Here is a 20,722-nt window from a genome sequence, read left to right as displayed (position 1 = left end):
CCTAGAGAAAACCATAATTCAAAAACATACATGCACCCTGATGTTCATTACAGCACTATTTACAATAGCCAGTCATGGAAGCAACCTAAATGCTCATCAACAGATGAATGGATAAAGAAGATGTGGTACATATATACAATGGAATATTACTCAGCCATAAAAAGGAATGAAATTGGGTCATTTGTAGAGACGTGGATGGATCTAGAGGCTTTCATACAGAGTTAAATAAGTCAGAAAGAGAAAAACAAATATCGTATATTAACGTATATATGTGGAGCCTAGAAAAATGGTACAGATGAACCGGTTTGCAGGGCAGAAATAGAGACACATGTAGAGAACAAGCATATGGACACCAAGGGGGGGAAAGTGGTGGTGGTGGTTGGGTGAATTGGGAGACTGGGATTGACATGTATACACTAATATGTATAAAATAGATAACTAATAAGAACCTGCTGTATAAAAAATAAATAAAATTAAATTTAAAAATTTAAAAACATATATATCCCTGGGTGACTTTTCTCCAGTGACAAGAAGCTGGCTCTGTGGTCACAGTCCTGCGTTCTATTCTCAGCTCCTCATTTTACCAGCTGTGAATTTCAGAAAGTTAATTAAATTCTAAGCTTTGGTTTCCTTATCTACAAAATGGGATTATGATAATATCTACCTAATCATTTGTTTTGAAGATTAAAGAAGATAATGCCAGTAAAGTGCATGGCACTGTGCTATTCACTCAATAAAATCTAACTTCCAGTTCAACTATTAATACTATCATTAATGTTATTATGAACACAGTGACCTAGAGTGAACCCCTCAAAATATTAGCTGTTCTCATTATTATTATTATTATTATTATTATTATTTTCAGTAATGCTGAGGCTTTGCAGTAAACCCATATCCGGGGGAAAGGCCTATAACTAGCCAGACATGCCAAGGACCATCTGAGAAAAAATATTATTTCTCAAAATTCAAATAATTTATTAAGATGTCCAACTTACAATGAGCTTCATCTTAAACAGAATAGGATAAGTTGTGCTGTTGTAAGAAACCTCAAAATCTGTGGTTTAACACTGCAAATGTTTGTTTCTTTCTCATGTTCCAATCAGACTCAAATCAATTGTTATCTGTCCTCCAGGTGGTAACTCAGAGATCCGGACAGCTTCCATCTGGAGATATATATTTAAGGACCAGGCCTAGAAGTAGCTTAAACTCTGTGGCTCTCACCTACTGATCTTAATTCTAGAATAAGTCTTATCTCTCTCCAAGATGAATACGCTTATATCCGTGAAGCCACTTGTCATTTAGGATAGATTGTCTCATTAACCATGACGATGGTTCTCATCTGAATGTACTAGTTGGTCTATGTCCGTACACCAAAATTGACCCTAAGTTTAAATCTGACAAGTATGTATTGAGCAGTAAAATCACCTCCTTTATTCTAGAGAATATACTTCCATTAATGTAGCCTAAGATTGCATTTTCTCTTTGGAGGGAGAGGTAAGCAATATTGAACTTAACATCAGCTAAAATTGCTGTAGATATGCAACAGATTCAGTTCTCTCTGATCAGTGTTTGTTCTTCTCTTTTCATTCTGAATAGGAATCTCCATTATGGAAAAAGTCCATAAGAAAAACTTAAGTTGAAGAGATTTGCTTTCTCTACTTTATCCATTAACATATATCACCCCTCCATCCAATGCAGGTGGCTAGCCTTATCATCAAAGCTTATTAATGGCAAATGCTGAGAAATGTAACTGTCAAGGCTTGACCAACCCTATTATTTCTTGAACTGACCCCTCCCATCCACCTTGTTGCAGGTACCACATCTGTGTGACTGTGTTGATCTACTTCCTCCCCCTGCTGGTGATAGGTTATGCATACACTGTAGTGGGCATCACACTGTGGGCCAGCGAGATCCCTGGGGATTCCTCTGACCGTTACCACGAGCAAGTCTCTGCCAAGCGCAAGGTGAGCAAAGGGCAGGCAGCACTTAACGCACCCTGGCATAGGTGACAGACTGGCAAGCTTATGAGCCCCAGAGCCTCAGGAGACCCAGAGGCAGCAGGCAAAAAACATCCCTGGGTCCTGGGAACAACAGAAGGGAGTGGAGGAAAGGGGAGGGGAGGGGAGGGAAGAGATCTTTCTTCAATGTTTTCGTAACCTAGGCCTGCCTGTACAGGCATAAGCCACCACACTCTCACCTTAAGGCTAATTGAAAACTGTCAAGTCATTAAAACACAAACACGTATTTAACTACAAAAGCATGAAGAGTTATTCAGTTCACTTTTATTATTAAAATTTGACAAAATAGGGCTTCCCTGTTGGCGCAGTGGTTGAGAATCCACCTGCTGATGCAGGGGACGTGGGTTCGTGCCCCGGTCCGGGAAGATCCCACATGCCGCGGAGCGGCTGGGCCCGTGAGCCATGGCCGCTGAGCCTGTGCATCCGGAGCCTGTGCTCCGCAACGGGAGAGGCCACAACAGTGAGAGAGGCCCGTGTACCGCAGAAAAAAAAAAAAAAAAGAAAAGAAAAAAATTTGACAAAATAGTACATTTACTTGGTTCAAACATCAAAAAGTACTAAAAGAAACAAAATTATGGTGATGGAGAACAGACTAGGAGTTGCCAGGATTAGTACTGGGGGAAGAGTCTGTCTACAAAGGGATAGCATGAGTGAGTTTCTTTGTGATGATGGAGCAGCTAGGTATCCTGATTGCTGTGGATTTTTCACTTATCTCCGCATATGATAAAATTTCATAGAACTATACACCAAAAAAATGCATGTAAAAACTGGCAAAATCCAAATGCAGTCTGTTAGTAGTACTGCACTATCATCAGCTTCCTGATTTTGATCATGTGGCATAGTTATGTAAGATGATCTCATTGGGAGAAGCTGTGTGATGGGTACCTGGGAACTCTTTGACCTATTTTTGCAACTTCTTGGGAGTCTTAAATTATTCGAAAATTAAAAGTCAAAAAATATATTGAGTCTTACCATGAAAGGGCTCCCTCTTTTCTAAGTCCTCCACCTACACAGTTCCCAAATGTGTATGAGCACACACACACACACACACACACACACACACACACACACACACACACACACTATGATAACCACAGTTGTTGTTAATCCTTTCAGATATTGTAATGCATTTATAAGCAAAATAAATATATATTATTTTCTTTCTTACACACATAGTAAATACACGCTGTTTTTCCCCTCATTTTAAAATTTAACAATATCCACAAAATCTTCAAAAATCAACATAGAAAGAGATTTCTCATTTTTTTTTCTCTTTTGGTACTTCTTTGCATAGTTTTTCATTGTGTGGATGCTAGATAGCTTTTCTTTTTTATTGAAATACAGTTGACTTACAATAGTATGTTAATTTCAGGTGTATTACATAATGATTTGACATTTGCATCCACTAGCACCACAATAATTCTAGTAACCATCTGTCCCCATACAAAGTTATTAAAATATTACTGACCATATTCCTTATGCTGCTTATTACATCCCCATGACTTATTTAAGGTTTGTACCCCTTAACCCCTTCACCCATTTCACCCACTTGCCCATCCCCCTTCTTTCTGGCAACCACCCTTTTATTCTCTACATCTTTATGAGTCTGCTTTTGTTTTGTTTGTTTCTTTGTTTTGTTTTTTAGATTTCACATATAAGTGAGATCATGTGATATTTGACTTTCTCTTAGGATAATACCCTCTATATTTATCCATGTTGTCCCAAATGACAAGATTTCATTTTTTAATATCTGGGTAGAATTCCATTATATGTGTGTGTGTGTGTATATATATATATATATATATATATATATATATATATATATATATATATATTTTATATCCATTCCTCTATCAATGGATACTTAGGTTGCTTTCATATCTTGGCTATTGTAAATAATGCTCCTATTATAAACATTAGGGTGCATGTATCTTTTCAAAGAGTTTTTGTTTCCTTTGGATAAATAACCAGGGGGTGCAGTTGCTGGATCATATGGTAGTTCTATTTTCAATTTGTTAAGGAATCTCCATACTGTTTTCCAGAGTGGCTGCACCAATTTACATTTCCACCAACAGTTTACGAAGGTTCATTTTTCTCCACATCCTTGCCAATGCTTGTTATCTGCTGTCTCTGTGATATAGCCATTCTGACACGTGTGAAGTGATATCTCATTGTGGTTTTGGTTTGATGAGTGATGTTGGGCATCTTTACATGTGCCTTTTGGCCATCTGTATCCCTTATTTGGAAAAGCATCTCTTCAGGTCCCTGCCATTTTTCAATGCAGTTGTTTGGTTTTTTTTATATTGAGTTATATGAGTTCTTTGTATATTTTAGATATTAATCCCGTATCAGATATATTATTTGCAAATATTCAGTAAGCTGCATTTTTGTTTTGTTTATAGTTTCCTTCACTGTGCAGAAGCTTTTCACTTTGATGTAGTCCCATTTGTTAATTTTTGCTCTTGTTTCCCTTGCCTGAGGAGACAAATTTTTAAAAAAATGCTAAGACCAGTGTCAAAAAAGGTGCTTCCTATGTTTTCTTCTACAAGTTTTGTGGTTTCAGGTCTTCCATTTAAGTTTTTAATCCAGTTTGAATTTATTTTTATATATGATGTCAGAATGTAATCCAGTTTTATTTTTCTGCAGGTAGCAGTCAACTTTTCCCAACATGGTTTGTTGAAGAGGCTGTAATTTCCCCACTATAATTATTGCCTCATTTGTCATAGATTAATTGACCATATGGGTGTGGGTTTATTTCTGGGATATCTATTCTGTTCTTTTGAGTTCTGTGTCTGTTTTGTGCCAGTACCATACTGTTTTGATTACTGTAGCTTTTAGTATGTTTTTTAAATCAAGAGCATAATGCCTCCAGCTTTGTTCTTCTTTCTCAAGATTGTTATGGCTATATCGTGTCTTTTCTGTTTCTGTATAAGTTTTATAATTATTTGTTGTAGTTCTGTGAAATTGCCTTTGGTATTTTGATAGATTGCATTGAATCTGTAGGTTGCCTTGTGTAGTATGGTCATTTTAACAATATTAATTCTTCCAATCTGTGAGTATGCTTTATTTTAGTTTTTGCTTGTGTCCCCTTCAATTTATTTTATCAGTGCCATATAATTTTCGAAGTACAAGTTGTCCACCACCTTGGTCAGGTTTATTCCTAGGTATTTTATTCTTTTTGATGCAATTGTAAATGTGACTGTTTTCTTAATTTCTCCTTTTGCTACTTCATTGTTAGTATATAGAAATGCAACAGATTTCCATATATTAATTTTTTAACATCTTTATTGTAGTATAATTGCTTTACAATGGTGTGATAGTTTCTGCTTTACAAGAAAGTGAATCAGTTATACATATACATATGTTCCCATATCTCTTCCCTCTTCCATCTCCCTCCCTCCCACCCTCCCTATCCCACCCCTCTAGGTGGTAACAAACCACAGAGCTGATCCCACTGTGCCATGCGGCTGCTTCCCACTAGCTATCCACCCTATGTTCGGTAGTGTATATATGTCCATGCCACTCACTCACTTCATCACAGCTTACACTAACCCCTCCCCATATCCTCAACTCCATGCTCTAGTAGGTCTGTGTTTTATTCCCGTCCTACCCCAGGCTCTTCATGAGATTTTTTTTCTAGAATTCCATATATATGTGTTAGCATATGGTATTTGTTTTTCCCCTTCTGACTTACTTCACTCTGTATGACAAACTCCAGGTCCATCCACCTCACTACAAACAACTCAATTTCGTTTCTTTTTATGGCTGAGTAATATTCCATTGTATATATGTGCCACATCTTCTTTATCCTTTCATCTGTTGATGGACACTTAGGTTGATTCCGTGTCCTGGCTATTGTAAATAGAGCTGCAATGAACATTTCGGTACATGACTCTTTTTGAATTATGGTTTTCTCAGGGTATACGGCCAGTAGTGGGATTGCTGGGTCGTATGGTAGTTCTATTTGTAGTTTTTTAAGGAACCTCCATACTGTTCTCCATAGTGGCTATATCAATTTACATTCCCACCAACACTGCAAGAGTGTTACTTTTTCTCCACACCCTCTCCAGAATTTATTGTTTCTAGATTTTTGACGATGGCCATTCTGACCGGTGTGAGATGATATCTCATTGTAGTTTTGATTTGCATTTCTCTAATGATTAATGATGTTGAGCATTCTTTCATGTGTTTGTTGGCAATCTGTATATCTTCTTTGGAAAAATGTCTATTTAGGTATTCTGCCCATTTTTGGATTGGGTTGTTTGTTTCTTTGTTATTGAGCTACATGAGTTGCTTGTAAATTTTGGAGATTAATTCTTTGTCAGTTCTTTCATTTGCAACTATTTTCTCCCATTCTGAGGGTTGTCTTTTGGTCTGGCTTATGGTATCCTTTGCTGTGCAAAAGCTTTCAGTTTCATTAGGTCCCATTTGTTTATTTTTGTTTTTATTTCCATTTCTCATGTAGGTGGGTCAAAAAGGATCCTGCTGTGATTTATGTCATAGAGTTTTCTCCCTCTGTTTTCCTCTAAGAGTTTGATAGTGCCTGGCCTTACATTTAGGTCTTGAACCCATTTTGAGTTTATTTTTGTGTATGGTGTTAAGGAGTGATCTAATTTCATACTTTTACATGTACCTATCCAGTTTTTCCAGCACCACTTATTGAAGATGCTGTCTTTTCTCCACTGTATACTCAGGTCTCCTTTATCAAAGATAAGTTGACCATAAGTGTGTGGGTTTATCTCTGGGCTTTCTATCCTTTTCCATTGATTTATATTTCTGTTTTTGTGCTGGTACCATACTGTCTTGATTACTGTAGCTTTGTACTATAGTATGAAGTCAGAGAGCCTGATTCCTCCAGCTCCATTTTTCGTTCTCAAGATTACTTTGGCTACTCAGGGTCTTTTGTGTTTCCATACAAATTGTGAAATTTTTTGTTCTAGTTCTGTAAAAAATGCCAGTGGTAGTTTGATAGGGATTGCATTGAATCTGTTGATTGTTTTGGGTAGTAGCATCATTTTCACAATGTTGATTCTTCCAAACCAAGAACATGGTATATCACTCCATCTATTTGTATCATCTGTAATTTCTTTCATCACTGTCTTATAATTTTCTGCATACAGGTGTTTTGTGTCCTTCGGTAGATTTATTCCTAGATATTTTATTCTTTTTGTTGCAATGGTAAAGGGGAGTGTTTTCTTAATTTCACTCTCAGATTTTTCATCATTAGTGTATAAGAATGTCAGAGATTTCTGTGCATTAATTTTGTATCCTGCTACCTTACCAAATTCATTGATTAGCTCTAGTAGTTTTCTGGTAGCATCTTTAGGACTCTCTATGTATAGTATCATGTCATCTGCAGACAGTGACAGCTTTACTTCTTTTTTTCCCATTTGGATTCCTATTATTTCTTTATGTTTTCTGATTGCTGTGGCTAGAACTTTCTAAAATATGTTGAATAAGAGTGGTGAGAGTGGGCAACCTTGTCTTTTTCCTGATCTTAGTGGAAATCGTTTTAGTTTTTCACCATTGAGGATGATGTTGGCTGTGGTTTTGTCATATATGGCCTTTATTATGTTGAGGAAAGTTCCCTCTATTCCTACATTCTGGAGGGTTCTTATCATAAATCGGTGTTGAATTTTGTCAAAAGCTTTCTCTGCAACTATTGACATAATCACATTGTTTTTCTCCTTCATATTTTTGATATGGTGTATCACATTGATTGATTTGCATATATTGAAGAATCCTTGCATTCCTGGAATAAACCCCAGTCAGTCATGGTGTACGATCCTTTTAATGTGCTGTTGGATTCTGTTTGCTAGTATTTTGTTGAGGATTTTTGCATCTATGTTCATCAGTGATATTGGCTTGTAGTTTTCTTTCTTTGTGACGTCTTTGTCTGGTTTTGGTATCAGGGTGATGGTGGCCTCATAGAATGAGTTTAGGGAGTGTTCCTCTGTCAGCTATATTTTGGAAGAGTTTGAGAAGGATAGGTGTTAGCTCTTCTCTCAATGTTTGATAGAATTCGCCTGTGAAGCCATCTGGTCCTGGGCTTTTGTTTGTTGGAAGATTTTTAATCACAGTTTCAATTTCAGTGCTTGTGATTGGTCTGTTCATATTTTCTATTTCTTCCTGGTTCAGTCTTGGCAGGTTGTGCATTTCTAACAATTTGTCCATTTCTTCGAGGTTGTCCATTTTATTGGCATAAAATTGCTTGTAGTAATCTCTCATAATGTTTTGTATTTCTGCTGTGTCAGTTGTTACTTCTCCCTTTTCATTTCTAATTCTATTGAGTTGAGTCTTCTCCCTTTTCTTCTGGATAAGTCTGGCTAATGGTTTATCAATTTTATTTATCTTCTCAAAGAACCAGCTTTTAGTTTTATTGATCTTTGCTATTGTTTCCTTAATCTCTTTTTCATTTATTTCTGATCTGATCCTTATTATTTCTTTCCTTCTGCTAAATTTGGGTTTTTTTGTTCTTTCTCTAATTGTTTTAGGTGCAAAGTTAGGTTGTTTATTCAAAATGTTTCCTGTTTCTTAAGGTAGGATTGTTTTGCTATAAACTTCCCTCTTAAAACTGCTTTTGCTGTATCCCATAGGTTTTGGGTCGTCGTGTCTCCATTGTCATTTGTTTCTAGGTATTTTTTGATTTCCTCTTTGATTTCTTCAGTGATCACTTCGTTATTAAGCAGTGTATAGTTTAGCCTCTATGTGTTTGTACTTTTTACAGATCTTTCCTGTAATTGATAACTAGTCTCATAGCATTGTGGTCGGAAAAGATACTTGATACAATTTCAATTTTGATAAAATTACCAAGGCTAGATTTGTGACCCAAGATATGATCTATCCTGTAGAATGTTCCATGAGCACTTGAGAAAAATGTGTATTCTGTTGTTTTTGGATGGAATGTCCTATAAACATCAATTAAGTTGATCTTGTTTAATGTATCATTTAAAGCTTGTGTTTCCTTATTTATTTTCATTTTGGATGATTGTCCATTGGTGAAAGTGGGGTGTGAAAGTCCCCTACTATGATTGTGTTACTATCAATTTCCCCTTTTATGGCTGTTAGTATTTGCCTTATGTATTGAGGTGCTCCTATGTTGGGTGCATAAATATTTACAATTGTTATATCTTCTTCATGGATTGATCCCTTGATCATTATGTAGTGTCCTTCTTTGTCTCTTGTAATAGTCTTTATTTTAAAGTCAATTTTGTCTGATATGAGAGTAGCTACTCCAGCTTACTTCTGATTTCCATTTGCATGGAATATCTTTTTCCATTCCCTCACTTTCAATGTGTATGTGTCCCTAGGTCTGAAGTGGGTCTCTTGTAGACAGCATATATAAGGGTCTTTTTTTTGTATCCATTCAGCCAGTCTGTGTCTTTTGGTGGGAGCATTTAATCCATTTACTTTTAACATAATTACCGATATGTTTGTTCCTATTACCATTTACTTAATTGTTTCAGGTTTGTTCTTGTAGGTCTTTTCCTTCTCTTGTGTTTCTTGCCTAGAGAAGTTCCTTTAGCATTTGTTGTAAAGCTGGTTTGGTGGTGCTGAACTCCCTCAGCTTTTGCTTTTCTGTCAAGGTTTTAATTTCTCCCTCAAAGCTGAATGAGATCCTTGCTGGGTAGAGTAATCTTGGTTGTAGGTTTTTTTCCTTCATCACTTTTAATATGTCCTTCCACTCCCTCCTGGCTTGCAGAGTTTCTGCTGAAAGATCAGCTGTTAACCTTATGGGGATTCCCTTGTGTGTTATTTGTTGTTTTTCCCTTGCTGCTTTTAATATATTTTCTTTGTATTTAATTTTTTGACAGTTTGATTATTATGTGTCTTGGCATGTTTATACTTGGGTTTATCCTGTATGGGACTCTCTGTGCTTCCTGGACTTGATTGACTATTTCCTTTCCTATATTAGGGAAGTTTTCAACTATAATCTCTTCAAATATTTTCTCAGTCCCTTTCTTTTTCTCTTCTTCTTCTGGGACCCCTATGATTCGAATGTTGGTGCATTTAATGTTGTCCCAGAGGTCTCTGAGACTGTCCTCAGTTCTTTTCATTCTTTTTTCTTTCTTCTGCTCTGCAGTCGTTATTTCCACTATTTTATCTTCAAGGTCACTTATCCGTTCTTCTGCCTCAGTTATTCTGCTATTGATCCCATCTAGAGTATTTTTAATTTCATTTATTGTGTTTTTCATCATTGCTTGCTTCCTCTTTAGTTCTTCTAGGTCCTTGTTAAATGTTTCCTGCATTTTCTCTATTCTATTTCCAAGATTTTGGATCATCTTTACTATAATTATTCTGAATTCTTTTTCAGGTAGAGTGCCTATTTCCTCTTCATTTGTTAGGTCTGGTGGGTTTTTACCTTGCTTCTTCATCTGCTGTGTGTTTTTCTGTTTTCATTTTGCTTATCTTACTGTGTTTGGGATCTCCTTTTCACAGGCAGCAAGTTCATAGTTCCCATTGTTTTTGGTGTCTGTCTCAAGTGGCTAAGGTTGGTTCAGTGGGTTGAGTAGGTTTCCTGGTTGAGGGGACTAGTGCCTGTGTTCTGGTGGATCAGGCTGGATCTTTTCTTTCTGTTGGGCAGGTCCACATCTGGTGGTGTGTTTTGTGGAGTCTGTAGCCTTATTATCATTTGGGGCAGCCTCTCTCCTAATGGATGGGGCTGTTTTCCTGTCTTGCTAGTTGTTTGCCATAGGGTGTCCAGCACTGTAGCTTGCTGGTCATTGAGTGAAGCTGGGTCTTGGTGTTGAGATGGAGATCTCTGGAGATTTTCACTGTTTGATATTATGTGGAGCTGGGAGCTCTCTTTTGGACTAGTGTCCTGATGTTGCTTCTCCTACCTCAGAAGTGCAGCCCTGACACCTGGCTGGAGCACCAAGAGCCTTTAATACACACAGCTTTCACACCACCCTAGTCTCGGAGCTCCCACCCCTGCTCCTCAGGCTGGGTTCCCCTGTATATTAATTTTGTATCCTGAAATTTTATTGAATTTGTTTCTTAGTTCTAATTGGTTCTAATGGTTCTTTAGGATATTCAATGTATAGTATCCTGTCATCTGCAAACTGTGACAGTTTGACTTCTTTTCTAATTTGGATATCTTTTATTTCTTTTTCTTGTCTGATTGCTTTGAGTAGAACTCCCAATACTACATGAATAAAAGGGGTGTGAGTGGGCAACCATTTCTTGTTCATGATCTTAGAGGAAATGCTTTCACCTTTTCATCACTGAGTTTGATGTTAGCTGTGGGTTTGTCACATATGGCCTTTGTATGTTGAGGTATGTTACCTCTATACCCAGTTTGTTGAGAGTTTTTATCATTAAAAGATACTGAATTTTGTCAAAAGTTTTTTCTGCATCTATGAAAATGGTCATATGATTTTTATTCTTCAATTTGTTAGTGTGATGTAACACATTGACTAATTTGCTGATGTTGAAACATCCTTGCATCCCAGGCATAAATTCCACTCAATCATAGTGTATGATCATTTTAATGTATTGTTGAATTCTGTTTGCTAATATTTTGTTGAGGATTTTGCATCCATGTTCATCAGTTATATTGGTCTGTAATGTACTTATTGCCATTTTGTTGTTTTCTCATTGTTTGTATAGTTCTTTTTTCTTAGCTTTTTTGCTCTCTTCCCTTGTGGTTTAATGTCTGCCTTAATGTTATGTTTGGATTCCTTTCTCTTTTTTCATGTGTATCTATTAGAGATTTCTTTGGTTTGTGATTACCATGAGGTTTATATATAGCAAACTATATATATATATACACACACACACACACACACGTGATTTTTTTTTTTTGGCTGCGTTGGGTCTTTGTTGCTACATGCAGACTTTCTCTAGTTGTGGGTTGTGGGGGCTACTGTTTGTTGCAGTGGGAGGGCTTCTCACTGTGGTGGCTTCTCTCGTTGTGGAGCATAGGCTCTGGGTGCACAGGCTTCAGTAGTTGTGGCATGTGAACTCAGTAGTTGTGGCTCACAGGCTCTAGAGTGCAGGCTCAGTAGTTGTGGTGCATGGGCTCTGTGGCATGTGGGATCTTCCCAGACAAGTGCTCGAACCTGTGTCCCCCACATTGGCAGGCAGATTCTTAACCACTGCACCAAAGGGAAGTCCCACATGTGATTGTTTTTAAGTTGGTGACCACTTAAGTCTGTACACATTCTAACCACCCTTCATTTTTATTTGCCCCCCTCCATATTTAATATTTTTGACATCATATTTTACATATTTTTGTTTTGTGTATCCCTTAACTACTTATTGTGGATATAGATGATTTTACTACTTTTGTTTTTAATCTTCATACTAGCTTTATAAGTGGTTGATCTACTATCTTTATTGTATGTTTGCTTTAACCAATGAGATTTTTCCTCCATAATTTTCATATTTCTGGTTGTGGTCTTTTCTTTTCCCCTTAGAGAAGTCCCTTTAACATTTCTCATTAAGCCAGTTTAGTGGTGCTGAATTCTTTTAGATGTTGCTTGTCTTAAAATTTTTATCTCTCCTTCAAATCTGAATGATAGCCTTACCAGATAGAGTATTCTTGGTTGCATGTTTTATCCTTTCATCACTTTGAATATATGGTGACACTCTCTTCTGGTCTCCAAAATTTCTATTGAAAAGTCAGCTGACAGTCTTATGGGAGTTCCCATGTAGGTAACTATTTGTTTCCTCTTGCTGCTCTTAATATTCTCTCTATATCTTTAATATATGCCATATTAATATAATGTGTATTGGTGTGGACTGCTTTGGGTTCATCTTGTTTGGGACTTTTGTGCTTCTTGGATATGGATGTCTGTTTCCTTTCCCAGATTGGGGAACTTTTCAGCTATTATTCCTTCAAATAAGTTCTTTGATGCTTTCTCTCTCTCTTATCCTCTTGGACCCCTATTATGCAAATATTTGTACACTTTGGTTGTCCCAGAGGTCTCTTAGACTACACTCATTTTTTGTTAATTATTTTCTTTTTAAATTTTTTGTTCAGCTTGGGTGTCTTCCAGTTTGCTGATCCACTCCTCTGTATCACCTAATCCATTGTTGATTCCTTCTGTGAATTTTTTATTTCAGTTATTATATCCTTCAGCTCTGTTTGGTTCTTCTTTATATTTTCTAATTTTATTTAAATTCTCATTGTGTTTATCCATTCTTCTCTCAAGTTCATTGAACATATTTATTATCATTACTTTGAAATCTTTTTCAAGTAGATTGCTTATCTCCACCTCATTTAGTTCTTTTTCTGAGGTTTTGTATTGTGCCTTTGTTAAGAATATATTCTTCTGTCTCGTCAAATTGTGTGTATTAATTTCTCTGTGCTTATTTCTATGCATTAGGTAAGTTGGTTACATGTTCTGATCTTGGAGAAGTGGCCTTGTGTTGGAGCTGTCCTGTGGGGCCCAGCAGCACACTCTCCTCTAATCAACAGAGCTATATGCTCTAGGGGTGCCCCCTATGTGTGCTGTGTGGGCCCTTCTGTTGTGGTGGGACTGACTACTGTGGGCATGCTGGTAGGTGAGGCTGGCCCCCAGCCCAGTTCACTGCCGACCCTGCCTTGTGACTGCTGGCCCACGGGTGCACAGGGCCAGGTCCTGGGGCAGCTGGCTGTGGGTCTATGAGGGCCCTGGGGTGGTACCAGCCCACTGTTGGGTGGGTAACCTCCCAGAGCTAATAGGCTAGAAGAAGAACTCCAAAATGGCATTTGCCAAAACCAGTGTTCTCATCATAGAATGAGCTCCCAAAAATGGCTGCCACTGGTGTTTTTGTCCCCAGGGATGGTCCCAATTTCCTCCTTCTTCTCTGGGAGGCTCTTCAAGGTCAGCAAGTGGGTCTGGCTCAGGATCCTCTCAGATCACTGCCTCTGTGCTGGGACTCAGAGCATGTGAGATTTTTTGTGCACTCTTTAAGAACAGAATCTCTGTTTCCTACAGCTCTCTAGCCCTCCTGTGTGCAAGCCCTGCTGGCCTTCAAAGCAAGAGATTCTGAGGGTTTGTCTTCCCAGTGCAGGACGCCCTAGCTGGGGAACCTGATGTGGGGCTCAGACCTCTTGCTCGTTGGGGAGGACCTCTGCAATTGTGATCATCCTTTCATTTGTGGGTGACCTCCCCAGGGGTATGGGTCTTGACTATGCTGCATCTCTGCCGCTCCTATCCATCTCATTGTGATTCCTTATTTATATCTTTAGTTCAAGAAAATCTTTTCTGCTAGTCTTCAGGTAGTTCTCATTGATAGTTGATCTGTAACTAGTTCGTGTGCCCATGGGAGGAGGTGAGCTCAGTGTCTTCCTACTCCACTATCTTTGTCACACCTCTCTTAGGTCATTTTTTCTCTGAAGGTTTCTTGGAAATAAAAAGGAATGGGTTATATCACCCAGTATTCATAAAGCCATTTTATTAATATCCCCTTTAAACATCTGACACTCCCTTACTGCAGCTGTCCAAATCCCACCCCTTCTCTTTCCCTTCCCCTGAGTCTTCAAACCTAGAAGCTTGCTCTGGCTCATGGCCCTTTTCCCTCTGCTGCTTCCTCCCCATTCCTGGGTCTTTTCCTCCTGAACACCCATTCCCCTGTGCTCATTAATCTGGTCTCCCTTGTCTTCTCCAGTCATTGCCCAGAAGTATGGTATAACACAGTAGTTCTCAAACATGAGTGCACATCAGAATAATCAGAAGGGCTTGTCAAAGTCTGAATTCTGGGTCCCACACTCAAAGTTTCTGATTCAGTTAGCCTGGAATGGGGTCCATGAATTTGCATTTCTGACAAGTACTCAAGTTATGGTTATGTTGCTGGTCCTGAGTCCACCCTTGAGAATCACTGACATAACCAAAGTCCTTTGGTACCACATATAGATGGTACTTTCTCCACCTTGAAAGGTATTATTATAATTACTTTACACTCCATATCACACTGCACAGTCAGGGGGCAGGATAAGAGAGAAAATAACCATGAAAAAGGGAGGATGTGCTGGTAGTCTCACCTGTCTCACCCTCTTGCCAGGTGGTTAAGATGATGATTGTTGTTGTATGCACGTTTGCCATCTGCTGGCTGCCCTTCCACATCTTCTTCCTCCTGCCTTACATCAACCCTGATCTCTACCTGGAGAAGTTTATTCAGCAGGTTTACCTGGCCATCATGTGGCTGGCCATGAGCTCTACAATGTACAACCCCATCATCTACTGCTGCCTCAATGACAGGTAAGAACCCCATCCCCCATACTCTCTCCAGGACAAGAAACTAATCATCACACTGTTCAATCCATGTGACGATTTGTTCTCTGTAGTCTTTACAAGGCACTCCCTCTTGTCTCACAGCTGGCTTTCCTCATTTAGGTTGGCCACTTGGGGACTACAAAGACAAATGGTTTTCTTGTCACCATGCAGGAATATGAGCCCTGAGGAGACTTTTTTTCTTTTCCAAGATGAACCAGAAATCCATATTTTTATGTGAAATCTTCTGACTTTTAAACACTCGTTACTAAGTCAGTAGTAGAGTGTGGGGTGCAGAGGCAGATTTAAAAAAAAAACCTCTGTGATTAATACATATAAAGCCGGTTGCAAGCTGGATCAAGTTCATAAATTGCTCGATCTGCTCTATGGATTCCATGCACAGAGGGTTGTCCATGCAGACAGAGAGAAAGAGAATGAGAGAGAGAGTCAGAGAGTGAATGAGTCAGAGAGTGATAGTGAGAGAGAGACTGAGAGAAAACAAGAGAGGAGAGAGATTGATGCCACTAGAATAATTATCCAACACATGGCATCTTTACCCTTCTCTGGTCTCTCATTTTCTTCTTCCCATCCCATCACAAAATCTAGGAAGCTTTGTCCAGTTTCTTCCAGCAATTCCAGCAGGACAGGATAAGAAAAAAGAAGTCAGAGCCTCAAAGGCCTGATTCTGCCTTTACTTGGCCACGGGGGCCAGGAGAGTCTTCCCTGAAGTGGAAGCCAACCTCAGACAAGTAAGAGAAGGGAGAGCCATCTAGAATGGTGTTCAGCAATAGGGAATTCACCACTGTGTGCAGAGTCCCCAAGAGGCAGCTGGTATGCCATGGTGGCAGCTCACTCATCTGGAGCACCACCTCAGCCTCTGTGAAAAAGGAGGAAGGAGAAGGAGGGGGAGGGAAAAAAGGCTTGTCACATTTATAGCCAACAGTTATCAGCCTATAACATGCCTTCCCTGAATGAGATGCTCAGGTGCTATGAATTTGGGGACAGATATTCCCTGGGACTTGTCCAAATGGTCTTGTTTGTCTAACTCATGGATTTATCTTCCTTCTAGGAGCCTCACAACATACCTAAATATTTCTAGGTTTAATCTCTCAAAAGCTGATTCTGAAGGGACATGATTGGCAGAAAGTCAGTGGGCTACTTGAAGGAATGGACTGAGTCTTGACACAGTATTGTGCATATAGTAAACATTTGGTGAATGTTTTTACTGATGTTGAACTGACCCAAAATCAGCTGACCCTGAACCAGTGGAGGCAGCATATTTCAACAGCCACCCTAAGTACAGACATGCATTTCACATGAACTTGGGTTCTAGTCCTGGATTTGATCTTGATCATTGACCTTTGAATCTTTTTGCCCTTAGCATCTTCAGCTGTCAATTAATCAAAAATAATAAAAATACAGTGTCTCATTTGGGTATGTCCACGTGTTAAAGAGCTACCGCAATGACGGGAACACCCTCTGAAAGTAGGCCATACTCAAGGATTACCTCTCCTTCCAATCTCTCTTCAGGTTCCGTCTGGGCTTCAAGCATGCCTTTCGGTGCTGCCCTTTCATCAGTGCTGGTGACTATGAGGGGCTCGAAATGAAATCCACTAGGTACCTCCAGACGCAGGGCAGTGTGTATAAAGTCAGCCGCCTGGAGACCACTGTCTCCACAGTGGTGGGGGCCCATGAGGAAGACCTGGAGGAAGGCCCCAAGGCCATGCCCTCATCCCTGGACAAGACCTCCAATGACTCCTCTCACAGCGACTCTAAGACCATGATGGAGAACTACAGCTTCTACTCCAACATGCTCTCCTAGACTACGGGGCCTTCAGTAGGCACAGTCACCTTTGTCTTTGTCTTGCTTCATTTCATGCATGGATAAATCCTCAATATAGAGACCATAAGAAACACTCTTGTGGCTTGTGAAAGGGTCAGAATAGTTTAGGAAAAATATTCCATTCTGGAGTCAAAAACCTGCATCCATGTCTTTTCCACCCACATGCTATGTGACCCAAAACAAATCATCAAACTTCTCTGAGCCTGTACAATGGGAAGGTTAGACTCGATTTTCTCTACAATCCATTCCAAGATTCTAGAATTAACTTTAATTGCATGCTGGCACTCAGTTCAGGGTAATTCCTGCAATGCAGCAACAGATCCAACTGATCTGTTTGCCTAGATCTGCTGTCTTATTTCAATAAAGGTGTTCTCAGTCTTGCTTAGATTATTTTCCTTTAGCTGGTGGCTCATACTGCATCAGCCTCTGCTTGATAATGTGAACAAAATGAGGAACCACATAAAATCTGAATGAAAGATGTAAGGACCCATGAAAAGAAGGCATACTTCTGCCCCTTTTTAGCATCTCAATATCTCAGTGCATCATGGGATTGAGAGCCTCAAGTTTATCTGCATTATGTCCCCAGTGAGTGTCCTGAGCAATCAGTGCAGATAGAATATGTCCACTGATACTAGCTAATGTCTGTTATGAACCAAGACTCAGGAGAACTGTGCAATACTTAATCTATCTGATCCTCTCTTTCCTTATTTGTAAAACTATGAGCTAAACTACATCATCTAGGTGTCCTTCTGAATTTTAACATTCATTGGTTCAGTGACTATATGAGTCTTTTTTGTTGTTGTTCAACGAAAAATTTGTAGTCTCAGGAAGAATAGAAGCAGTAAGTCCAGTGAATTAACACCTAGCTGCTAGAGATGTAGCAATTGCTAAGACCATGTATCAGTATCCACATATGACATTCTCTGATTTATCCTAAAACTGTGAGCACTTTCCTTCTCCTGAAGGTTTTGGCCTTTGACAGAGCAGATGATTTCGTGTCAAATCCTACATCTCTCTATCAGGCTTTAACAGGCTAAGTCTCCCAGCTGGAGAATGCCACCAGGGAAGAAAAACATGTAGGCTCCCTGCTCTGGCCTTTTGGGTATCTTAGGGCAGGGGCACTCACCTAGATTTTTAGCTTTATACTAGCATAAGGCATGAGTTCAGATGCCCAGTGACTGAGGAGGCTGCACCCTGCAACAACACTTGTGGGAAGAGGCCACCTTTCATCTTCCCTTTAGACTCTCTGAATCTCCTCTTCCTGCCACCAGCTTTGCTGGCTCCCTGTCTAAAACAGGTGGGATGATCAATCAACCCTACAGAAGAGTCAGTTGACAGAGAGTCATGAATTTAAAGCTTCATGTCCTGACACAGTTTGGGGGTTACAGCAGGTGAGTGTGCAGTTTCTTTCTGTCTCCCAGATCTGTGCTTTGTCCAGATGTGGCTGAAAGCAGAAACCTCATGTAACTACCATAAATGCCTTCTTCGTGGTTTGAAGAATGCATGCATATATTCTGCACCCATCATGTTGAGGGAGAACCGTGCTCCACATAGGGTTTACAGCCTTTACCAGCTGTGCTGGCCCTAACCCTACCAGGGCATTGACAGGCCAGGAAGAAGCTATATAGCTACAGTATAAGCCAGAAAGACCTGACAGTCATATCCTCCAAAGCAGCATGAGAAGGATTAAATAAACTAAGAAAACCAACTCAGTGCAAATATATGAATGGAACACATAATTTAGGGGCAAAAAAGGTCAGTGCCCAAAGCATTATTCTTAATTCTGATAAAGAATCATGCCATGTATGGATTATTCACTTCAGAGGGATGTAAAGAACTTGCATGATTATGAGAAGTACCTAAGAAGAAAGTGTTAATGAGTAGGGGACATCCCCTCTATGGAAGCGGTTAGAGTTGAATTTAACAAGGATTATTGAGCACTTGCTCTGGACTTGGCCCTGAGCTGGGGACACACAGCTCCTTCTGTTCTTGAGGAGCCTACTGACAGGCCATTGTTAACTCATCAGTCTTAGTGGGTCTAAGGCTGACCAGAAGGCATGGAGGAAGTTGAGAAGAAGATATTCCACAGGATTCTAAAGACCCACATTCAACATGGGTAATCAGGCCAAAGACCTTAAGATAGCCTTTTGCAATGAGAGCTCTCTGGGATAATCCAAGGAAACTGAAGGGATGCGTTTGGACAGCATAATCATTGCACATAATAGGAGTGGACAGTTTCAAATATGGCAGAACATTTCCTCTGAGAGAGCCCAGCAAGCCTTCCTCTGACCCAGTCTCCAACATCCATTTAACTTATAAAATTGTTGTCTCCTCCCATGTGTGAGAAACACCATGATCTGTACTGTGCATTGGTCTCATTCTTATAGAAATCGGTCATTCTGTGTTTATCTCCTAAGTGTTTTTCCTTGATATTCTGTTCAGTAGTAATAGAATATAAGGCATCATGGAGCTGTCACTGTTATGTTACTTCCAAAATGTGCGATCCAGTTGCTGCCAATGAGCTACTTGTATTGTGCTGATTCCTCCTCATTCTTTCACAGAGAGAAGCTGATGTATATAATGGACTCACAGTACTACCATAGCAACTGAGGGTTGGGGAGGGACACTATATGGCAAGAACTAAAGGATAGGGCTTCTTGTCTTCCTCACCTCCCACTGGAGTGCTAAGGCATAATGGAATGTCCCTTCTCTTGAAAGAACTGAGTGGAATCCTTGGAAAAGGGGATTGGGAGCTAACCTTATTGACCTGGTTTCAGGAAGAATCATGTAAGTGGAGAGGGGTAGTTCTTGAAGTTTCTGTTTTCCAACCTGAGATCATGGAAAGAATCTCCATACAGAAATAAAGTATGTTTTTAACTGTATCATGCCTCTGTCTCATCTCCAGGGAAACTAAGACGCTGAATGGGGTGGTACTATGAATCTTAATAAATTGCATAGACCAAAGAATGGAACCCAACACCCAGAAAACTCCTAACTCTGTGATAAAATGGGTTGGCAAGATGAGGGAACTGTTTCCAGATGGGGATCTGGGAAGGTAATATGGGATTGTATGAAGTGACCAACAGTGTCACCTATGAGTAGAGCTGTGTCAATTCAGGTCCTCCTAGAAGCAGACACCAAGACAGAGTCAGAAGTGCAAGAGATTTATTGAGGGAACACTTGGGAAAGACAAGGGTTGAGGAAGGTAAGCAGGGGAGGCCTTGAGACCAATATGCAGATCTCACACCTGTGAAAAAAGGGGGAGGGGAAGACTGGGCAGGAGGAACTTCCATATGAGGAGCAGCCCTGAGAAAGTCTCAGCTTGCCCACCAGTGTGCAAAGGGTGCCCAGAGAAAAACCCCAGCGGGCAGAAATGGCCAGGTCTGGTACCCTCAAAATGCTGGGTCACTGACTGGGAGCTCTCTGGGGAGAGGGTGGTCTGCTCTTGAACACTATGGTGGTCCCTGAAATCACAGCAGCTGGAGGGAGGCAGCTGATGGCACGCCCACTGCCGGGCCTCTCCTGAAGGGAGATCTGTACCATCACTTCCACAGCTGCCACCAGAGCTTTGGTCCAGCCCCCTCTGTTTGAAAACACATATCAGGAAACCCTTAGCAGTATTAGAAACTACAATGGTTAATCTCTGTAAGCCCGGACAACCT

The 20,722-nt window shown here is 39.8% G+C and overlaps 2 protein-coding genes across 3 annotated transcripts in view; one reads left to right on the top strand and one right to left on the bottom strand.

Moving 5' to 3' along the window:
- The window catches only part of TACR1 (tachykinin receptor 1), a 259,672-nt gene extending 239,730 nt beyond the window's left edge, over nt 1–19,942 (top strand). Inside the window, exons 3-5 of the mRNA XM_059079627.2 lie at nt 1,814–1,964; nt 15,009–15,205; nt 16,748–19,942. Coding sequence (XP_058935610.1) covers nt 1,814–1,964; nt 15,009–15,205; nt 16,748–17,039 — 640 coding nt within the window. The 3' untranslated portion in view covers nt 17,040–19,942. The remainder of the gene's footprint in view (nt 1–1,813; nt 1,965–15,008; nt 15,206–16,747) is intronic.
- POLE4 (DNA polymerase epsilon 4, accessory subunit) overlaps nt 1–20,722 on the bottom strand; it is a 195,256-nt gene that overhangs the window by 73,101 nt on the left and 101,433 nt on the right. The window lies entirely within an intron of this gene.

The sequence above is a fragment of the Kogia breviceps genome, chromosome 11 (assembly GCF_026419965.1).
Source record: "Kogia breviceps isolate mKogBre1 chromosome 11, mKogBre1 haplotype 1, whole genome shotgun sequence".
In the NCBI taxonomy this organism is placed as follows: domain Eukaryota; kingdom Metazoa; phylum Chordata; class Mammalia; order Artiodactyla; family Physeteridae; genus Kogia; species Kogia breviceps.
This window is presented reverse-complemented; position numbering and strand designations above follow the sequence as displayed.